The sequence below is a fragment of the Lutra lutra genome, chromosome 7 (assembly GCF_902655055.1).
Source record: "Lutra lutra chromosome 7, mLutLut1.2, whole genome shotgun sequence".
NCBI lineage: Eukaryota > Metazoa > Chordata > Mammalia > Carnivora > Mustelidae > Lutra > Lutra lutra.
The window spans coordinates 44489306-44510723 of NC_062284.1; the positions used below are offsets into that span (position 1 = coordinate 44489306).

Below are 21418 nucleotides of genomic sequence, written 5' to 3' on the forward strand. Positions count from 1 at the left end.
ACCTTATAGAGATACCCTAGAATTTAGTGTAATTGTAAAATTACCTTTGATCTATTTGAGCAAGCAGCTACCCCGACATCTGGAATCCATACTGTGGTCTGAATAGCTCCAGAGCCTATCACAACAGTTTGTAAGACAGAGCCATCCTAAAATGAGATATATTTATATCAGTACATATCACTTAAACTTAGTCTTTATTTAGTTATTTATTTTTTAAAGACTTATTTATTTTGAGAGCAAGAGAGCATGTGCACAAGAGCAAGTTGGGGTGGTGGGTAGAGGCATGAGCAGGAGGAGAAGGAAAGGGAAAGAATTCCAGTCAGACTCCCCACTGAGCACAGAGCCCACCTCAGGGCTCAATCTCACAACCCCAAGATCATGACCTGAGTCAAAAATCGGATGCTTAACCCACTGAGCCACCCAGGTGCCCCAGTCCTTATTTACATTTTAAATTTATACTTCACATTCACAAAAACATATTCTAAAATCTACACCGGCTAAATTTAGCAATGTCCAATTACATAGTTACTATCCAATTTTCCTGGGTCTTTTCTAGATGACTTTGAAACTCTATCAGTAAGAAAAATTAAGGGATGGAGAATTTTGAAAACAGTTTCTTCAGTATTGAAGATATTAGTACACAAAATATTCCTAAGATTAGTTGAGTTAAATTTTATCAAGTTAATGTATAAACCTTTTTTTTTTTTTTTAAAGATTTTATTTATTTATTTGACAGAGAGAGATCACAAGCAGGCAGAGAGGCAGGCAGAGAAACAGGAGGAAGCAGGCTCCCTGCTGAGCAGAGAGCCTGATGCGGGACTTGATCCCAGGACTCCGAGATCATGACCTGAGCCGAAGGCAGCGGCTTAACCCACTGAGCCACCCAGGGGCCCCAATGTATAAACCTTTCTTAAGAAAAAAATAACATCTATATTCTTACCCTTAAAGACCAAATATTCATGAGGCCACCTAGTCCACCAGACACGAGGGCCAAGCCATCGGAACTAAAGGCAACAGTCCGGACAGGGGTGATGTGTCCCCGCAGCTGATACACGCACTTGGCTCCAGTTGATTTCCTATATCCATCCTGCAATTCATTTTTATTTTTAACACACATTGAAATTAAAACAAATTTAAAGATTCAAGATTTAGAATTCATTCTTAAAAATTTTGTTATTTTTTAATTTAGCATAAAATCGGGGAGGAGGAAATGATAACTCTCTTCTAAGGTTTAGCTTAAGAAAATATCAACCTGGTTTGCCTTTGCTCCTTTGAAGCTGTGTTTCATCTTATTTTGAACACTTTCAAGTGAATTTCCTATTCTTCAAACTGGCAAAAATTACATTTCTAGGTTTTAATTATTCCTCAGAGATAGAAAAATTCTAACTTCTGCTTTTTTTTTTTTTAAAGATTTTATTTATTTATTTGACAGACAAGAGATCACAAGCAGGCAGAGAGGCAGGCAGAGAGAGAGAGAGAGAGGGAGAAGCAGGCTCCCCGCCAAGCAGAGAGCCCGATGTGGGGCTCCATCCCAGGACGCCGAGATCATGACCTGAGCTGAAGGCAGAGGCTTTAACCCACTGAGCCACCCAGGTGCCCCTAACTTCTGCTTTTTAACGAATGTTTTAATTTTTAAATTTAGCTTTATGTAATTTTCATTTTTAGCTCCTAAAATTCATGAACTGCACATGTTGGTTCTCTATTAACCAGGTACTTCTTTTTGTTGGCCTATGGCTATCTGCTACATAGTGTCTATTTTCATGTTTGCTGTGCAGGTTTTGGAAGTGAGATAGGTAAGGCCTGTGCAAAGGGCTACTCTCTAGCACAAACAGCAAATCAGATTTATCTCTAGTGCTTCCACCTCCACTTACGCGATATTTTCCTTCCATTAGTGAGCTACTTACTTCTCCCTCTTAACCCCTTTCTCCCTCACTTAAGCTCCCTTTTCCTTCTAGTTATGATGCAGTATAATACCAGATGTACTTATTTACCCAAAGATGGCATAAGGCATATTTCTTCCGGGGTATTTGCATCATAGGCAAAGGACAAAATAACAGAGGGTGCAAACTGTTAGCTCAGGGAGGCCATTTGACTGGTGTTTTAAAGAATTTTAAATCAGGTGCCAAGGTCTAATATTGAGAGATTTTACTTAAATCACTGGATTTTTTTACTTCTATCAGAAAAAAAAAAAATAAGACAGTCTGGTAACAATAGCCTCATTTCTGGAGGGTGACAATCAAGTCTGTGGCAGCTGTGTCCTTTATAGGAAACATGCATGCTTCTAGGTTTTCTGTTTTAAGCCTCTCCACACCTCCAACTCCCAGCTTCTAGATGGCTCTGTAAGCATCTATCTGAAGGTGTAACCTCTGTTTAAGGTAAAGGAAATATTCTTCAGGTGGAATTCTAGTATCAGCACGAGGTACTCTGGTTGGATAGGGGTGCTCCTGCAGTGCTATTTAACTGTACTGAAGACTAAACATGGGACTTCTCTATCTGTAGTGTCCAGTATATCCAGTACAAGTGATTGCCACTCAATATTTCTAGAATATATCACTTTAACAAGCAAACATACTGTACTGAATTCAAAAATTAAAACTAATTCAGAAAACACACAAAGTATGACAAATATTCATGTTTCCCTAATGGATCTTGCCCTTTTGGATACTAAATATTGAGTATGTCAGTAATCAATGGAGGATTACTTTGATAAAATATAGCATCTATGCTTTCAAATGAGGGTTTCAAATGCACCAAAACATTTACCTGGCAACTGGATTCCTGGTCCCACCATCCTTCTGAACTAGTCACACTTGTCTGTGTGATATCTTGTGGAATACGCCAAACACATACTAAGCCACTCTGACAGCCACTTAAAAAAAAAAAAAAAAAAAATCACAAAAAATAAATTTAAAAAATTAAAAAATTTTAAAAATCACCAAAAAACCCATGTCAATATGCAGAAGTAAAGTATTTCTTTATGCAGAAGTAAAGAAGTATTTCAAATAGCAATTAAGACCTGACAAAACTACTACAATATTATTTTTTAAATTATTTATAATATGTATGCTCTAATCCTTTTACAAGAAATACAAACAGAATCGATATTCTAGCAACATCACACACAGTTAAGGAGGATAGCATAGCAAGGTCCACACTGGAAAACTATTCTTCATTTGTCCAAGATGATCTTACAGTATTACATATTAGAAGAGTAGTAACAGGCAATAAGCCATTTAAGACTACCAAGAAGCCATATTTAATGCAAGGAACAGTCTATACTAATATAAAAATTAAGATACACACACACACACACACAAATTACAACATACGTAGCCATCAGTAAATGCAATTTGGATCCTTTCCCTGGGAGGCTGCACCAAGCAATGCCATTTACAATAGATGGATGGCAGAGTGAATGTAGACAACGCCAGCATCCTGAAATAGGCCCCCAGAGTTTCACATTTTCTTCTTTGGCACATGTCATAAGAATATGACCTGTTGGGTCCCACTTCATACTAACAAGAGTATCCTTAAAATGGTAAGAAGAGAAAAAAATTCATGGTAATGCTTCCTTCACAAATACTTTTAAATTCAGTAATTTATGACCCATAGTTCCATTACTCAATTATTTTGAAATCAACATTTTATGCAAATAAGATACTGTCATGTCATTCCCAATCACTAGACTAACTCACCCTGCAGTATAGTCTGCATTATATATATTTGCTAGAGCCAAAGTTCAGTAAATGTTAGCTGAATAAATGAATTATGAAATTCTGATTCAGAAGGAATATTCATCTTTCATTAGCATTTTAAAAGTACTTTTATTGACTTATAATCATTAAAATATGAAAAGAAACTTAAAAAAGAGGCACCCTTCAAAATAGTGAATATTATAAGAATCTAAGACATATTGTGTGTTTATATGGTTGTCATCATTGTGTTCTTCTGACACTTTTTTATTTTTATCCCCTTCATATCTTCCAACTCGTGGCTTCATCCACAATGCTACTTGCCTAGATAGCCCTGAAGCATTAGAATCAGCAGCCTCTTTTTAAGGTAAAGGAATCGTTCTTCATAGGTGGAATTTCTAGCATTTGAGGGGGAGTTCCTATTTCACTGTTTTGGTTTTACTTCTTTCTTGGCTTGATGGCTTTCTTACACAGACTCTTCCATGCATATACATGGTCAAAAGACTTTGTTAACAATAGAATATCAAATAATGTAAATGATTTTTAAAAACTAGTATCAAGCAATACTATATAATAAAAAACAAGAAAAAATAATCATCTGGTAAAGATGCTTTACCTTATGTGCATCAATTAGAACAATGCCTCCTTTCTCAAGTGGTTCCTTTGTTCCCAGTAACAACTTTCCATCAAAATATCCCACTGCAAATGGTCTATCTTCACTGAACCAAGCAATGCAAGTTACAGACACTAACATGATAAAAACAAAAATTTAAAAAAGAAAATATAAGTGACTTCTTTGTCATTGTCTAACTTAAGACAGATTTTGCAACAAATATATGCTACCACAATCACCACAAGTTTCCAAATCTTTAATGTATTAGACATTATTATTAGGCTAAGAGCAGGGATTCTGTGTAACCTATTTTAAAAGTCTTATTTATTTATTTATTTTAAAAGATTTTATTTATTTATTTTTTTTAAGATTTTATTTATTTATTGACAGAGAGCACAAGCACATGCACAATCAGGGGGAGCAGCAGGCAGAGGGTGAGGGAGAAGCAGACTCCCCGCTGGGCAGGAAGCTGAATGTGGGGCTCAATCCCCAGACCCTGGAGATCATGACCTGAGCCAAAGGCAGACACTTAAACAACTGAGCCACCAAGGTGCCCCAAAAGTGTTATTTGTAAGTGATAAGGACTACCCTCATTTTTCTTTTTTTAAGATTTTATTTATTTGACACACAGAGAGATCACAAGTAGGGAGAGCAGCAGGCAGAGAGATAGAGGGGGAAGCAGGCTCCCTGCTGAGCAGAGAGCCCGATGCGGGGCTCGATCCCAGGACCCTGAGACCATGACCTGAGCCAAAGGCAGAGGCTTAACCCACTGAGCCACCCAGGTGCCCCGACTACCCTCATTTTTAATCTTTCTTTTTTTTTTCAGGTGATTATTGAAAAATTAAATTTCCTTGCTGATTCCAAGTTAATGTACTGGCTTCTTTCCTTTTGGACCAGAATTTACCATGAAACTGAGAAATGAAATAACCCAAGTCATAGAAAGAAAATTACCTGTCCCTTCTTTTGGTTAATATTCCCTACTCAGTGTGTTTCCATATTCTACCATAGATGTCCCATTTCTAACAATCTATATTCATAATTTACTTCTTTAAGTACATATAACCCTGGAAGGCTATAAGACAGGTTAAAAAAAAAACAAAAAACAAAAAACAATGTTTCTCTGTGGGAACACGGGAACTGAGTAGATGGGAAAAAGACTTCCCACTGTTTATCTTATTAAACTTCAAAATATTTCAACCCCATGAAAGCATCAATTTAAAAAAACTAAATTAGGGGCGCCTGGGTGGCTCAGTGGGTTAAAGCCTCTGTCTTACGCTCAGGTCATGATCTCAGAGTCCTGGGATCGAGCCCCGCATTGGGCTCTCTGCTTGGCAGGGAGCCTGCTTCCCCCCTCTCTCTCTCTCTGCCCGCCTCTCTGCGTACTTGTGATCTCTGTCAAATAAATAAAAATAAATAAATAAATAATTAATTAATTAATTAAAAAAACTAAATTAAAACAAAACAAAACAAAAAAGACCCTGTTATATTCTGCTAATAGAATACCATGTAACCTGGGACTGTTATCTGTGAAATGCTCCACTCCCCCAAAACAACTATGTAGCAAGATAGGCCTATGCATCTAAAGGGAACTGGGAGAAAATAAATTAAAGTAGACTTCCTATCTCTTGTCACACCAGAAGTTCTCTCCTCCTCCTCCCCCTTCCTCAATTTCACATCTACTAATGATTATAATTTTTTGTCTTGGACATTATTAACTTTCAAGGGAGACTTGGAGCCCTACTCTAAGTGTTCAGATACTTACACAAAGGATGAGTGATAAATGTAATACTATTTGATCTCACTTTGGCAGAGATATATTACAGGTGTTTGAAATCTCTTTCAACTTGGTAACTAATTAAAAGGAAATACCAACCGGACAATTTAGAGAAATAGCCAAAAGTAATATTCACTCAGCATTTTTAAGAGCAAGCGCCAAAAAAATTAAGTTTTCTTGATTGGAGGAATACATTCTCAGTGAGACAAAAGTCCAGTCATTACCATCCTTTCGATAGCAATGCTCCAATTCTCGACGGTGCATGGTGGATACATCAACAACTTCAATCAGTCCTAGAGATCCATCCATCCGTCCCACCAACAATAATTCTGGAGACTCTCCTGACCAGGCTGTAGCTGGACCCTCCTCTGGCCAAGCCAGGGCAGATACCCAATGAGGCTGAATATCTACCAATCCTTTTCCTCCTAAATAGGGAGAGAATGTTAATAGTTGTTACTTATTTCTCAAAAACAATAATACAAAAATAACTATTACTTAATTCTATTAGCACACTTAAGGCAGTCCCCAATTTCCTAACAGCCTAAGAATGAATACAACTACAAGGCAGGATCCTTCATTTATACACTGCACATGATTATCAAATTCATAGGCTTTTCTGTAACCACTAATGGGACAAAAATGACAGTTTTATTAAAGAGGGAGTAAAGGAAAATATTCAGTATAGAAATGTCAAAAACTTAAGTTCTTTCCTGTAATTACTGAAAATCAAACATAAGAAATTTCCCTACAGTTAAGGCTAGCTATTCCTTCAAATATATGAATCAGAACAGCCATTCTTTAAATATGCAAAAATAAACAAAAAATATGGATAAGCCTAAGATTACAATAACGATTTTTACTTTTCAGAGACATGGTATAAGACATTGACAAGAGTCTGTACTTGTGAAATGGACAATTTAAAAATAAATATTTCAAGTGACTCAAAAGAATGTATCACTAAAAATTCACAGTTCAAATCCTATTCTGAACATTTGCAGTAGTACATGAAAAGAATTTTTAGTTTATAGCTACCAGATTAGTTGAAACTCTCAGAAAGAGTCAGGAAATGAGCATATCCTCTTTAATTAAGGTTTAAAAAGACTTTATTTATTTGAGAGAGAGCATGATTCCAGGGGAGACAGAGGGAGAGGGAGAGGGAGAAGTAGAAGCAGATGCCCCGCTGGGCAGTGAATTCTCAGTGAGGCTCCACCCAGGACACTGGAATCATGACATGAGCCAAAGGCAGATGCTTAACTGAGCCATCCAGGTGCCCCCATCATCCTCTTTAATTTAAACCATAATATGCATAGATCTACACAGCTGATGAATAGACTGAGTTTCAAGGTGAAAGGAAGCCACTGTTTGGACTCAGAAAGCTTAAAAAAAAAAGGCTTAAAAAGTATCTTCAGTATTTTGCTAGTATTGGCGTGACTCTTACCATTAACTTGCCAAATATTCACCATCTTTTCCAAGGCTCCAGCTAGGTATTTGCCACTGATACTCCAGGAAACAGGAGAGAAACTTGGATCACTGGGTGATCCCAGGCTTTCCTCAGCATCTCCTTCTCTAGAATATAAGAGACATGTATGGAATTCTAATCTTCATCATCCAAAAATATGCTAAACCCCAAATCTTAAAAAAAAGGACATCATATGGACTAGAAGATTCTTAATTTCAAAAGCCTGGCTAGCAGCATTTGACAATCACATATTCACTAGTGTTTATCACGATGTGAAGAAAGTAGAATTATAAAAGAGCGATGCTTAGTCTACTCATTTAATGTAATGCCTACTTTGTCAACAAAGACATTCTGATTCTACATGGGTTGTATACCTGATTATTAATTCAGAGCACATTGTCTCATTTGCCTAATCTCTAGGGATGTTCCTAGAAAAGAAATACCTATAGCTAGCTATAAAACTATAAAAGCTGTACATTCTGCTATAGAAAAAATATCATTACTTTAATTCCTAAATAATCCTTGAAGAATGATAGAAAATTAGGCCACCGTTTTATAGAATTTAGCATTTATGCTAGCACAGGAGACCTCGATTTAAATTCTGAGGAAGTCCAGATATTGATAATTAAAATTTTTATTTTCTTAATTACTGTCCTGGAAATTTAAAAACGCTGCAGATGTAGTAAGATCATTATATAAGAAAAATTGTAAAAAAGTTTAGTGCCAATTTGATTATGTTAACACAATCAAAATGAAGCATGTCAGGATTCTCTTATTTTAAACGTTACACATGAGAGCTGAAGTTGGCACTCACAATCTGTTGAACACGCAGGTTTGTTGCAGTGAATATTGCTTCTTGGTAACATTCCACACCCGGATGGTACCATCATTGCCACTTGTAGCTAAGAGTCCTTTTTTATTACACCAAACACAAGTCATTACCTAGAAAAGTTGAAAAAGTCCAACAGTTTTTTATTAAGTTTTTAATTTTAATTCCAGTATAGTTAACATAAAAAGTGTTACATTAGTTTTCAATGTACAATGGAGCAATTCAACAATTCTGTAATTACTCAGTGCTCAGCATGGTAAGTGTACTCTTAATTAATCCCCATCACCTATTTCACTCATACCCTATCCACCTCCCCTGTAGAACCCTCTGTTCTCTGTAGTTAAGAGTCTGTTTTTTGGCCTCTTTTTTATTCCTTTATTCATTTGTTTTGTTTCTTAAATTCCACATAGGAGAGAAATCAATGTATTTGTCTTTCTCTAATTTATTTTGCTTAGCCTTATACTCTCTAGCTCCATCCATATGGTTGTAAATGGCAAGATTTCATTCAGAAAAAGTCCTACAATTCTAAGAAAGTTTTGATTCAAATGATTAGCAAATTAAAAAAAAAATCTACAGGGAAACTGTAAAAGAAAAACATTCATGTTCTAATGTAATATACATGGTCTCACTCTATTCTAACTGGCTTGTAAACGTAATCTATTTTTATGGTTTTAAAGTACTTTGCCCAAACTCATTTGAGTTATTGGAGATAGTACTAGAATCTTTACTAAAAATGTTTATTTAATTCAATAAAGTATAAATATTTCAACATATTTATATGTTCTACAAAATAAGCGGTACAGACTAAGAAGTGATTTTTAAATTGGCAAATCATGGAGATCAGTCTTCATTTCCTAAACCACCCTTGTCAATCCTCTGGAGTCCAGTGCGTTAGATTACAATAATGAGGACAACTTCTCTTCCTTTTGCAGGGACAAGCCCTCATCTTTTGTGAGGCAATTCCCTTGGTTTTCTTCTCATCCCCCAACTGATTCTTCTTTTTGCATACTATTATGTCAACCCAACATACAGAGACAGGAGAGCTTGTAACTCCTAGACAAGTAATTTTGTGTGTGAGAGAGAAAGAAAGAAAGAGAGAGAGAGAGGCTAAGATCTGAACTTTGAGCTCTTTGAGAAGGAAAGAAACTTTTATCTTACATAGGTGATTAACACACATAAGGCTCAAAATACATACTCTGTTCTGATGAGCCTCCAACTTGATAAAGGAGCATTTTCTGAGATCTCCTCCCATATCGGCGAGTGTTTGGGGAGTAGTTTGGTTGTCGCGGTCATGCGCAGCAAGAGTGCGCACAAGCTGCTGAGCAGCCCATTGCCTATGCTGTGAGGACAGCCTGGAGGAGAGGCAGCAGGCTGCCAGGGCATTAGCCAGCTCCAGAGGGCCTACAGCAGAAGGATCATAGGAAGGATGGGCATACAATTGGGCAGTTAAACCTGCTTAAACAAAACAATGAAATGATGCCCAGGTAAGAGCTGGTGGTGGTGAACAAAAAAAAAGGGTTAACCCATATCTTTAAAGAATTAGCACTTTTGCAAGCAGTCATTTCACTAAGATATGCATACAAGGTATAAAGCATTTATCTCATACCACATTCTATAATAAATCTGATTCATTGCAAATATACATTTATATACATCTATCAACAGTCTTTGCTCTAAAGCCGCACTGACCGAGAATGCAGCAGAAATGATTTTAAGGCCAAGACAGAGGCAGCATGCCCTAAAAAGTTTGGTTTCTGCTGCTCAAAAGTGATCATAACAGCCAGTCAAGGGGCTGTGCTGCCAGATCCAAAAGCCTATTTATCTTGGCCAAATGGTCCTGATGAAGAGACCGACAGATAATAGTGATTAAAGAATCCTTTCAAACTGTTACCATCTTATGACAAAGATAAAAATAGCACTATCTTTATCTAGGTTTTATTAAGGAAACCTAATCAGAATTATTATCTATTGGTGACTCATACCATAATCTAATACAATAGTAATCAAACCAAGACAAATCTGGTGCATTTTTCTAATATTTGTTTCCATGTACAATGAAAAAAGGATCCATGCACTTCTTTCATGATCTGAACCTAAGAAGTACACATGATGCTATGTAATTCATCACTTACAACTCTAAAACATGTTTTAAAAAGCATGAATCAAATTGGTTACACGACTACATATTTAAATGGTAAATGGTATGAAACGTACCTTTTTTTTCAACTTCTGACTTATCATAGTTAGGTCTCAATTTGGCCCCCTTGTCTGCTAGTAATGCCACAAGGGCCTGAGTTACAACAAAATTTGGGGAGGTAACAAGCTTGTTCTCTTCAGCAATTCCTCTGAGAAAGCTGGGTAGAAACTTTCGCTGAATTGGATCATCGACTGTGGTTAGATTTACACCTGTTGCAGCAGAAATCAAGTTCTGAAGAGGCAATTGGAACAAACAGATTTAATTTTTACATATAATTTTGGAACTAAAAGATTTCGCCTCAAAAGGCTCTTTAATAAGAATTGGTCAGAAGTAAGCATTGCAACAAGAAAAGCAGTGAAAACCAGCTCACCTGTGTACACAACTGCACCAGAAGTTTTGCAGCACTTGGAGTGTTTGATGCCAGACATCCCACTGCTGTGCTCAGGTAAGCCAGGCAAGAGATGGGCTTGCTGGCCTTGCTGTGCCCACCTCGTGGGCGTTCCGAGGGGCTGGTCATGGCAGAAGGGCTGGTGGAGAGGCCAGCTCTCCCTGCTGCAGCCAAGCACATTAATCGAACCAGGGTTCGGATATCTGTCAGCCCCAGAGATTCAAGACCGGCAGCCAGGCTACAACTGGAACCACTGGCAGGAAAGAAACATACTTCAGATGGATAAAGAAAACAGATTTCTGAAGGGACCATTTGGAGCCCCACATAACATACCAAAATACCAACAACCAAAATAAAAGGCAAGCTACAATATCAATAATCATATATATCCTAAGAGAAGTCAAAAAATATTATATAAGCTGAACCTGTTATAGAAACTTTAAACATCTTCATATTTTATGTTTTCTTTTGATTTTTTAAAAAGATTTTTATTTGACAGACAGTCAGACAGAGATCACAAGTAGGCAGACAGGCAGGCCGAGAGAGAGAGAGAGAGAGAGAGAAAGAGAGAGAGAAGCAGGCTCCCCGCCAAGCAGAAAGCCCTATGCGGGACTTCATCCCAGGACCCCTGGGATCGTGACCTGGGCTGAAGGCAGCGGCTTAACCCACTGAGCCACCCAGGCACCCTTCTTTTGATTAATTTAATTTCATTTTTTCAGTGTTCCAAGATTTGTTGTTTATGCACCACACCCAATACTCCATGTAATACGTGCCTTCCTTAAATACCCACCACCAGGCTCACCTAACCTCCCACCCCCGTCCTCTCCAAAACCCTCAGTTTGTTTCTCAGAGTCCACAGTCTCAATTGAATATACTTGAAGCATAACTGAATTACCAAAGGATAATATACAGGAAAGTTCACAAATTATGAATTTTCACAAACTGGACAATCCCATGTAATGATTTCCCAGATCAAGAAACAGAACATTACCAGTACCTCAGAAGCCTGATTAGGCCTATCTCAGTCACTAGGCTCTCAAAAGTAAACAATATCACGGACTTTCAAAGTCATAAATCAGTTTGGCCTGTTTTGAACTTAATATAAATAAGAGAAAAAAGTCTGTATTCTTTTGTGTCTGGCTTCTTTGTTCAACATCATGCTTGTAAGACTCATCCTTGTTGTTGCTTTATAGCAGCAAATACCCATTTTCACCGCCGTATTAATAAAATCTACCACAATTCATTTATCCACACTGATGACAATTAGGTGGTGTCCAGCACAGGGCTATTACGAACAGCACTGCCACGAATGTTCCTGCTTATATCTTTGGGTGCACACATATAAACATTTCTGTTGAATACATACCCAGAAGTAGTTTTCTAGGTCATAGAGTATGTTAATACACACCTTTGTTTGGTACTATTGAAGAGTTTTTCAAAGTAGCTGTACCAATTTACTTTCCCACTGGCAGTGAGAAACTGCTCACATTTCCCTCCCAGTCTTTTAAATTTTAGCCATTCTGGTGGGTGTGTATTAGTATCTCATTGGGCTTTCATTTTCATTTCTGGAAAGACTACCGAGGTTGAATACCTCATTTTCCATGTTCACTGGCCATTTGGCGATCCTCTCACATTATTTTGCATTTTCCCCATTCTTCTTTTGGGTTGTCTATTTTTCTTATGGATTTATAGGAGTTCTTTACATATTCTATTGGTTATATACAATGATAATTCTTCTCCCATTCAGTGGCTTTTTTTTTTTTTTTACTTTCTTTTTACTTCCTTAATGACTTTTGCTAAACAGAAGTTCTTTTTTAATGTAGTCCAATTTCTTAGTCTTTTTCTTTATGATGAATGCTTTTTGTGACTCAATCAATTCTTCCGGGGCACCCAAATGGCTCAGTTATTAGGTGTCTGCCTTCGGCTCAGGTCATGATCCCAGGGTCCAGGAATGAAGCCCCACATCAGGATCCCTGCTGAGTGGGAAGCCTGCTTCTCCCCTCCCACTCCCCTTCCTTGTATTCCTCTCTCGCTGTCTGTCAAATAAATAAAATCTTAAAAAAAAAAAAAAAAAAGAATCAATTCTTCCTACCTTATAGAAACATTATTGGTTTATCTTTCACATTTAGGTCTAAGGGCCACTTGGAAATATTTGTTTTATTTAGTGTAAGGCTGGAGCCAAGACTCACTTTTTCCTATGTGAATAAACCATCTGACCTAGCCCAAGTTATTGAAAAGACATCAATTCCTCATTGTTCTGCAGTATAAACACAGTCATAAATCAAACCCTAAATCAGGTGTTTATCTACATATGTGGGTCAGTTTCAGAGTCCAGAGTGCTCACCATTACACCATGGAACAACCTGTGGGTCAGTTTCTAAACTCTGCTCCTCCACTCTCCAAACTACCTATTCTTGAACCAATACCAGAGTCTCCTCTAAATTTTACTTTGAGTTTTTATTTCAGGTCCTTCTGTCTTCACTGATTTGTAGTTATACACCTTTGCTTAACTGTTTCTTAAATGGATGTCTTTTAGGTATTCTTGGCTCTTTTCCTTTTCTAATATAACATTCCACAATATGAGCATGGCAGGAATCTCTATAATGGAATCTACAGGTTGAAGCAGCTACACAGCTGGTCAATTTTCATTCATTCAAACCTTTTGTTTTTGTCTTGCACCAAATGGACTGATACAGCCATAGTTTCATTCAACCTTTTATTTTTATTCATTCAACTTTTTAATTTTTTTCTTGCGCCAAATGGACTGATAGCCTTAGTTTCCCATTTCAGATAAGAGCTATGTATTTACTGACTGAATAAAAATGATAACTATGTCTAACTTCTTTCATTCAATGGTAGACATATGAGGTTCTAAAAATTCTATCTCATCCTCCCAAACAGTATCAGATTTCTGTCAATTATATACGAGAAACTAACAGCATCATTTGACACAAGTACTCACCTTACTGAGAGAAGAGACAGAGCTCTCATTACCATGGTTCTTGCCAGAAGAACCTGGGCAGCAGCAGTCACTCTCCTTAAAGCCACCACCCGGTCATGAGGGTTTGCTAAAGCAGCTGCCTGCTCACCTAGTGTTATTCTTCCAGAGGAACTCTTTTCTACAGAGCCATGGCAACCTGAAAAACATATCCAGACTAGTGAAAAATTTTCCCATTCTACCTAGGTTCTGGGCTGCAAGGAAACACAGCAAACCAGTGTGTTTTGTTCATCTGGACTTAGTTACACAGAAAACTCCCTGGGAGAAATAAACATTTCTAAAGCAATAATCTATTATATATGTTTCTTAAAATGTTTTGGTTTCATTTATTTTGCTCATATATCATTTCTACTAATACTAACAAAGGAAAGACAGTTTTAGAAATATGCTTTGAGTACAAGAGAAAGGACTGAGTCATCAACACTAATTCTTTATTTTGTATTCCTGATAGAAAAATCACCCATACCCTCTCACGCAAAAAAAAAAAAAAAAAAAAAAAAAAAAAAAAAAGACTGCCAAATTGTTTTTAGTCAGCTCCAGGATTCTCTTATCACAATGTCAAAAAAAAAAAAAAATCGTATTCACATTTTATTAACTTTTTTTTAATCACTTTAATATTTCATAAAAACAAAAAATAAATAATACTACATGATACCTTCAAAATGTTAAAACAATTGACTAAAGACACTTCGTGGGGTAGAACAATGTTGTGTTATTATTTACCACCTAACCTAAGAAACAAATTAATACAGACTCTATAAAATCCATGCCAATTAGCATTTCAGTTTACCTATTTGCATCAGAGTCTCTTCCATACTGTTGGTAGCGGTTACCATTGCTACTGATGCTCCCAAAGGATCACTGTCAGGGAACTGAACTGGTTCTGGTACAATGCGTCGGTCATTTAAACCAAGTGGTCCAGCAAGTAATTCAAATTCTTCTTCACCCGTTAGCTTTTCATCTTCATCAACATCCAACATGTCCCAGTCTTCTGGAATTTAAATAAATAAAGGTATGGTATGTGAATATAAACATGACATAACTCTACTGGCAAGAGTTACTGTGAGATATGTCTAAAATGCAGATGGACTGAGAGCCCAGGACCCACAAAATGAACTATGGTGCAGTCTCCTGATGACCCAACCAAACTGCACTCCTGAGACATAGTGAGAGTCTAAGGAAAAGGAGTCAGAGCAGTCAAACTCACTTAAAGCAAAAGCAAATGTTACAGCTGGTAATGGAGATTTCAACTAATAAAAACTATTGGGGTCAACAGGGAGTTCTTAACCCTATCCATAATCATTACAGAATCAGTTATTTCAAGGGAATCAGTGCCCCAGATAAATTCATGCTGTCTTCAACTTTTTATTTTTTACTTTTCTCAGAGAAAAAATCTGAAAAAAACATGTCCTGCAAAGACTAACATTCTGTGGTCAAGCTAGTATTTGAATCCAGGTCCTTTTCCTTTGGTTTTAAGAACTAGGACTGTTGCTTTGAAACTACCTTGAGCTTTCTAGAGAATGTTTTGAGTTAACATGTACCTAAATACAAACACATACACAAAAAGGTAAATTTTAGTAACAGATGTTAAGCAGAAGGTATATATAAAAATACATGAACATGTAAAATAAAGAAGCTCTCAAAATAACTACCTTCATACACACTGTCCTGCTTGCCAATTAGATCTGGAGCTTGTCCCTTGTACCTGCACCAAACACGAAGAACATTGTATTTTTATACAAAACAATTAGTACCCAAAAATGCAAATTAAGGCATTAGAACATTTTAAAAGGTCATTAATAAAGCAACACAAAATAAAAGTGTTTCGTGTTATATGCTAATAAAAACTATGATATGTAGGTACAAACAGGCTTACAAAAATCAATGACTATTTTACCAAATTACTGGGGAGGTTTCTGGGTCACCTACAAAAACTCTTAGTCAAAATTATTCCAGAATGCTGTAAAGATTTTAATCATTGACAATTAGGACAAAAGCCCTACTCACTACAGATGAATTGCTATTCAAGGATAAAAAGAAGTAATGTTTTCATGGAAGCTCATTTAATCTAAACTCTATTTTTTTCATCAGTAAAAAGATCTTAATTAAGAGGTCAAAAACAGGGTAAAAAAACGCCAATGAGAAAAACTGATCATAAGGTCCTAAAGGTTAAGGCAAGGGCCCTGCCTGGAACTTGCCAGTAAGTCCAAGGTTAATGGACTCCGAATCCAGCGAAGAAGCTGCTGCCATGCCATTGTTACCAGGCTTTACCATGCCATTGTTACCTGTTACCAGGCTACAGGCTCCCAGCTCTGGCAAAACATGAATTCCCTCAACCTCCTCCACCATTCCTGCCCCCAATTCAGCAATCATGGGACTTAGGGGAAGGTTAAGTGTAACTCCTCACATTAAAAAAGCTGTAATTCCCATGTCTTGATGAGAGAGATACTTTATACTCTTTATTCAGAGGGTTTGGATATCTATACAATTTCAAGGTACCTTTCAGAACTTGTTGCCTTGGATTTGGTCTTCAGGGCTAAGTACTTTTCCCTGCAGCTGCCGCAGAGCAGGTAGTATGGATTCCCACTCCCACATTCGCCACCAAACCAGCCATCCACATAGGAGCCATTGCTGCGGTAGCCCTGGCGGTTTGCACTGCGCCCACAGCCAGGGTGATTTCTCTTCATGTGCTGGTTGAAACTGACGACACTGCATTCACACAGTTCACACACCACCACTTCTTCCCTGTCTTCAGACTCACAAACATGCTGCACAAAATTTCATATCAAATTATTAGTCAATTTAACATAAAGTTAAGAAGAGAAAAATAGGTATTTATATATTAATGACTTTGTTTACATATGCCAGAGTATTTGCAGGATGTTCATTAATGTGACATAACAAATTTCTTTCAAATCAGAATTCAGAGCTCACGAACGATCTGAAGCTGTGCTTTGCCCTTTCTCAATCGAGTAAGTTATAACTAAGGTAACCCACTATCCTATTGATAAGAGTTAATAAAAATAATTAGCCCTATCTCAAGTGATTTTTTAAAAAATCCTAATAAAGCTACTTTTCATCTGGCCATAACACGAACATCTCTTATCTGAATTTCTAAGAAGTCATTTGGATTCATTTATCTTATTAATATAGTAGATGCTCTTTTCTGTAGGACTTAGACCTGTGAAGTTTTTAGTCTCCCTGCTACAAACAATGAAAACATACAAACCCACCATGTACCCTGGCCCTGGATGAAGGTAGTTACAAGACCTAGGTGGCACTGGTTGTTAGAATGAGGCATTACAGTGATTAAATGGAATCTATGAAGGAGAAGAGCATGCATTCAGATAGCAAGATGAGCATAGCAGCCATGTTCTATACCCAGCAGAGCTGACTAGGACTTGATGCCTATTTTGTAATCTATCTTTGATATTATAAATCAAATATTACCATTATATGGCTCTATTCATCTAGTCTGGGGAGAGAAGCAATAAAATCGCAGAGAGAAAGCAAGAGAGAATTTTTCTTATTAGTTTGTAGGTATCAAAGTAACATTAAGCATTAGAGCCCCAAACTTTACGATGAGATGAAAGACTGAAATTTTCAGAGTGTAACAACTTTAGGCAAGGCTATTGTTAGTAAGCTACATGAACAGGAGGGCAGGAAAATAAGTCAGAGCAGCCCCCGCTGCAATCACACACACCCAGGTAGGCCAATCCAGTACCTCTGGGATCCACATTCCCAGAATATCATTGTCACTGGTCAGGTCTTGTCCAAACATAGCTTCCATCGCTTCATCATCAAGATCAATTTCCAATTCCTCATCTAAATTAAAGTCATACAGCGCCCCTGGGTCTTGCTGCAAAGATATTCCTTCTCTCCGACTTTGATTCCTGTGGGCCTGCACAGAGCGGTATAACCCCGCTCAGAACGAAACAAAAAAGGCATTTTATTTGCATGTATAAAGTAATTCTGAATACTTCGCCAGTTCTTAACTGCCATACATACAGGTAAGAGCCTAGCTCAGCTAATTTACTGGATTCCAGACCATAAACATAAAATTTCACCTATCATATGTGTTTCCTAGGACTCTGTAAAATGGGGTAACAATACTCCTAACTCATAGGGCTGTTAATAGGTTTAAACAAAATAATCCATGTAAAATATTTCATATAGGGGCGCCTGGGTGGCTCAGTGGGTTAAGCCGCTGCCTTCGGCTCAGGTCATGATCCCAGGTCCTGGGTTTGAGCCCCGCGTCGGGCTTTCTGCTCAGCAGGGAGCCTGCTTCCTCCTCTCTCTCTGCCTGCCTCTCTGCCTACTTGTGATTTCTCTCTGTCAAATAAATAAATAAAATCTTTAAAAAAAAAAAATATTTCATATAATGTAATCAAGAAAAACACTCAATAAATATGGGCTGTTGTTATTCTTTTAGGGTTATTTTTTAAAAAATCAGTTCCTTGGGGTGCCTGGGTGGCTCAGTGGGTTGAAGCCTCTGCCTTCGGCTCAGGTCATGATCCCAGAGTCCTGGGATCGAGCCCCACGTTGGGCTCTCTGCTCAGCAGGGAGCCTGCTTCCTCCTCTCTCTCTCTGCCTGCCTCTCTGCCTGCTTGTGATCTCTGTCTGTCAAATTAAAAAAAAAAAAAAAAAAAATCTTAAATTAAAAAAAAATCAGTCCCTTTCCTATATATTAACTAAACATCCCATAATTTCTAGCTCAGCCTCAACTTCTCTGTTACCATAGATTATTGAAAAATTATTTATGTTTTAATAGCTCAAAGATCAAGTGCTATTTTAAAAAATCACATATCTTAGCTTTTAGTTGGAAAAATATGTTCCCTTATAAATTACACTTCACATGTCTAGAGTGTCTAGAGCATAATCCTGGAAGTATTTTACTAAAGTAACAATGGAATTTATTTTTGCTTATCTAGGACCTTACCTAGTAGTTTAGCCCTAAGGCCCAGAGCACATAAGAAAACCCAGTACCTACTTTGGCATAGTGCTCTTTTCAGCTCCTTCTCACTTTATTTAATGTTAAATTTTAAACATGCATCTTTACTTCTTAAAGTATAAATAGCTTGATGGCAGAGAGCACCTTTATTAAAAAAATCTCAGGATCTGCAAGTAACCAGTATAGACTTCTGTACCCAGAGGAAGCTTAAAAATAAATCTATGAAAATATGCTGTGATTTCAATGCAAAATTATGTAAATAAAGGACAGTAAAATGCAAATAGCTACTCTCTTAATGTGGAGAAACTGAGTACGTAGTACCATTAGTTTACATCTTCTTTAATGTTGCTTTCACGGGGACTTTAAAATATAAACTGTATGACTTTTACTAACAGAAGGATGTGAAACATATTAATTACCTGCTCTTGCCAGCAATGTGCGAGCTGCTAAATCAAACTTGTGCCTTCTTGTTACTGCTGAGCGACCCCTAGCTGGTGGTCCACTTCCAGAAGCTGCATTCTCTGTATGGTCCAGATTATCAGGGCTAACAAGTGCAAATTAGAAAGCAACATAAATTTTTCAGAACCACCATAAATGGAAGGCATAGGCACAGGCTCTCTTGTGGTATTGCGTTTCCTTCCAAACAGTACCAAGAATAAAATGTATTTACAATTAAACTGAAATATATCTTGTCCTTGGTAAAGCTCCTAAATTACAAATATGTCATATTGCCCTAAGCAGTAATTTTATCTATTTTTTTAACTTTTATTTATTTATTTTTTAAGTAGGCTTTATGCCCAACATGAAACTTGAACTCATGACCCCAACATCAAGTGGCGCATGCCACTGATTGAGCCAGCCAAGTACCCCTATCTAATTTTGAATTATGCCAACAAGGAAATGATGCTTAGTGCATGTTCAAATCCAAATGAGATCAATGGTCTTAACTAAATTCTAAATGGTTAAATATTTAAAATTTGAAATGATTGAGAATCCTTGCCAATGAGAAACATATCTCAAAATAAGTTACGAAAATATCCACTGAGCTTGTAAGAAAAAATCTGCTTATTAAAAAAGATACAAGCCTTATTAACCAAATGATTTCATGAGCTACAAAGAAAAATGAAGACAAAGTCATCAGAAGTACTAAAGTGGGAAGATTTTAGGAAAAACTACAGAGTATTTTATTACATCTCATCTCAGGCTATGCATTATCACAGAATTCTTTTTATAATTAAAAAAATGGTGTATTGTACTAGATATTAAAAACTAAAGAAGAGACGAAGATAAAATCTATATTAAGAAAAAATTTAAAAGTCCACTTCTATATGCATTAAGTTCAAATATGAATATTCTACATCACTTATAGGAGATAAAATTATTTTATTAGAATGCTTATTTTGTTTCTGAAAAAAATTGTTTTAATTTTCAGTTTCCTCTTTTCAGCTTAATTTTATATAAAAATTATTTCCTCTTTTCCATGAAAACATCTGTTCAAGTCAAAACTTGTGATGTCATTTTTACCCTTCACAGAAACATAAACTTGTAACTGAAATGTCCACCTTATATCTCTAGTTAGCAACTTTACACACCATTAGAAGCACCTACGAGGGGCGCCTGGGTGGCTCAGTCGGTCAAGCCTCTGCCTTCAGCTCAGGTCATAATCTCAGGGTCCCAGGACTGAGCCTCACGTTGGGCTCTCCGCTCTAAAGGGAGCCTGCTTCCCCCCGTCTCTCTGCCTGCCTCTATGCCTACTTGTGGTCTCTCTCTGTCAAATAAATAAATAAAATCTTAAAAAAAAAAAAAAAAAAGCACCTATGAAGGGAAATAAATGGAGCACTTGGAAGTATCACTTAAACCACATAAAACAGAAATATAGAAATTGGAATCTCACCTTTCACTAAAGCCTTCTTCCATTTCAGCAGCATCAGCTGATGGGATATCTCCTGGTGACTGCAAATAACAGGGGTCATTTGACTTCCCACCACTGCCTAGGACTGCTGCTCCATGCCTTGAGTCTGCTGTGCAGCCTGACTGGGGTTCCTCCTCATCTTCATGCCCAGGGTGCTCTATCATCCACATGGCAAGGACAGTAATGTTTTGGGCATCAGCCTCTCCTCGAGCACCTGAAAAGGTTAAAAAGAAAAGTATGATACTGGGGCGCCTAGGTGGCTCAGTCATTAAGCGTCTGCCTTCAGCCCTGATCCCAGGGTCCTAGGATCAAGCCACATCGGCTCCCTGCTCAGTGCTCAGTGGGAAGCCTGCTTCTCCCTCTCCCTCTCCCCTGGCATGGGTTTCCTCTCTTGCTGTCTCTCTCTCTGTCAAATACATAAATAAAATCCTTAAAAGAAAAAAAAAAAAAGAAAAGTATAATACTGATTTGGGGCAACATAATTAGTTATTCATGGTATCAGTTCAACAGTGTCTTCTATGATGCCACTGTAACTAAATCAGCTGTTAAAAAGCTTTATGGTCTCTTAAAAAATATATCACCCTCAATAAGACCAGGCTTCTCAT

General features: G+C 37.3%; 1 protein-coding gene across 7 annotated transcripts in view; it reads right to left on the reverse strand.

The window, feature by feature from the left end:
- The window catches only part of HERC1 (HECT and RLD domain containing E3 ubiquitin protein ligase family member 1), a 195961-nt gene that overhangs the window by 27672 nt on the left and 146871 nt on the right, over positions 1–21418 (reverse strand). For 5 of the 7 annotated variants that reach the window (XM_047736349.1, XM_047736348.1, XM_047736351.1 and 2 more), the window contains 18 exons: positions 20796–21027; positions 19321–19445; positions 17654–17874; positions 16450–16718; positions 15603–15655; positions 14741–14941; positions 13915–14089; positions 10935–11205; positions 10582–10795; positions 9563–9819; positions 8353–8480; positions 7518–7645; positions 6304–6504; positions 4309–4439; positions 3330–3529; positions 2764–2869; positions 941–1087; positions 45–146 (listed from right to left, as the gene is read on the reverse strand). In XM_047736349.1, the coding sequence (XP_047592305.1) occupies positions 45–146; positions 941–1087; positions 2764–2869; positions 3330–3529; positions 4309–4439; positions 6304–6504; positions 7518–7645; positions 8353–8480; positions 9563–9819; positions 10582–10795; positions 10935–11205; positions 13915–14089; positions 14741–14941; positions 15603–15655; positions 16450–16718; positions 17654–17874; positions 19321–19445; positions 20796–21027 (3161 nt within the window). The remainder of the gene's footprint in view (positions 1–44; positions 147–940; positions 1088–2763; positions 2870–3329; positions 3530–4308; positions 4440–6303; positions 6505–7517; positions 7646–8352; positions 8481–9562; positions 9820–10581; positions 10796–10934; positions 11206–13914; positions 14090–14740; positions 14942–15602; positions 15656–16449; positions 16719–17653; positions 17875–19320; positions 19446–20795; positions 21028–21418) is intronic. The other 2 variants (XM_047736350.1, XM_047736352.1) reach the window with 2 other exon arrangements.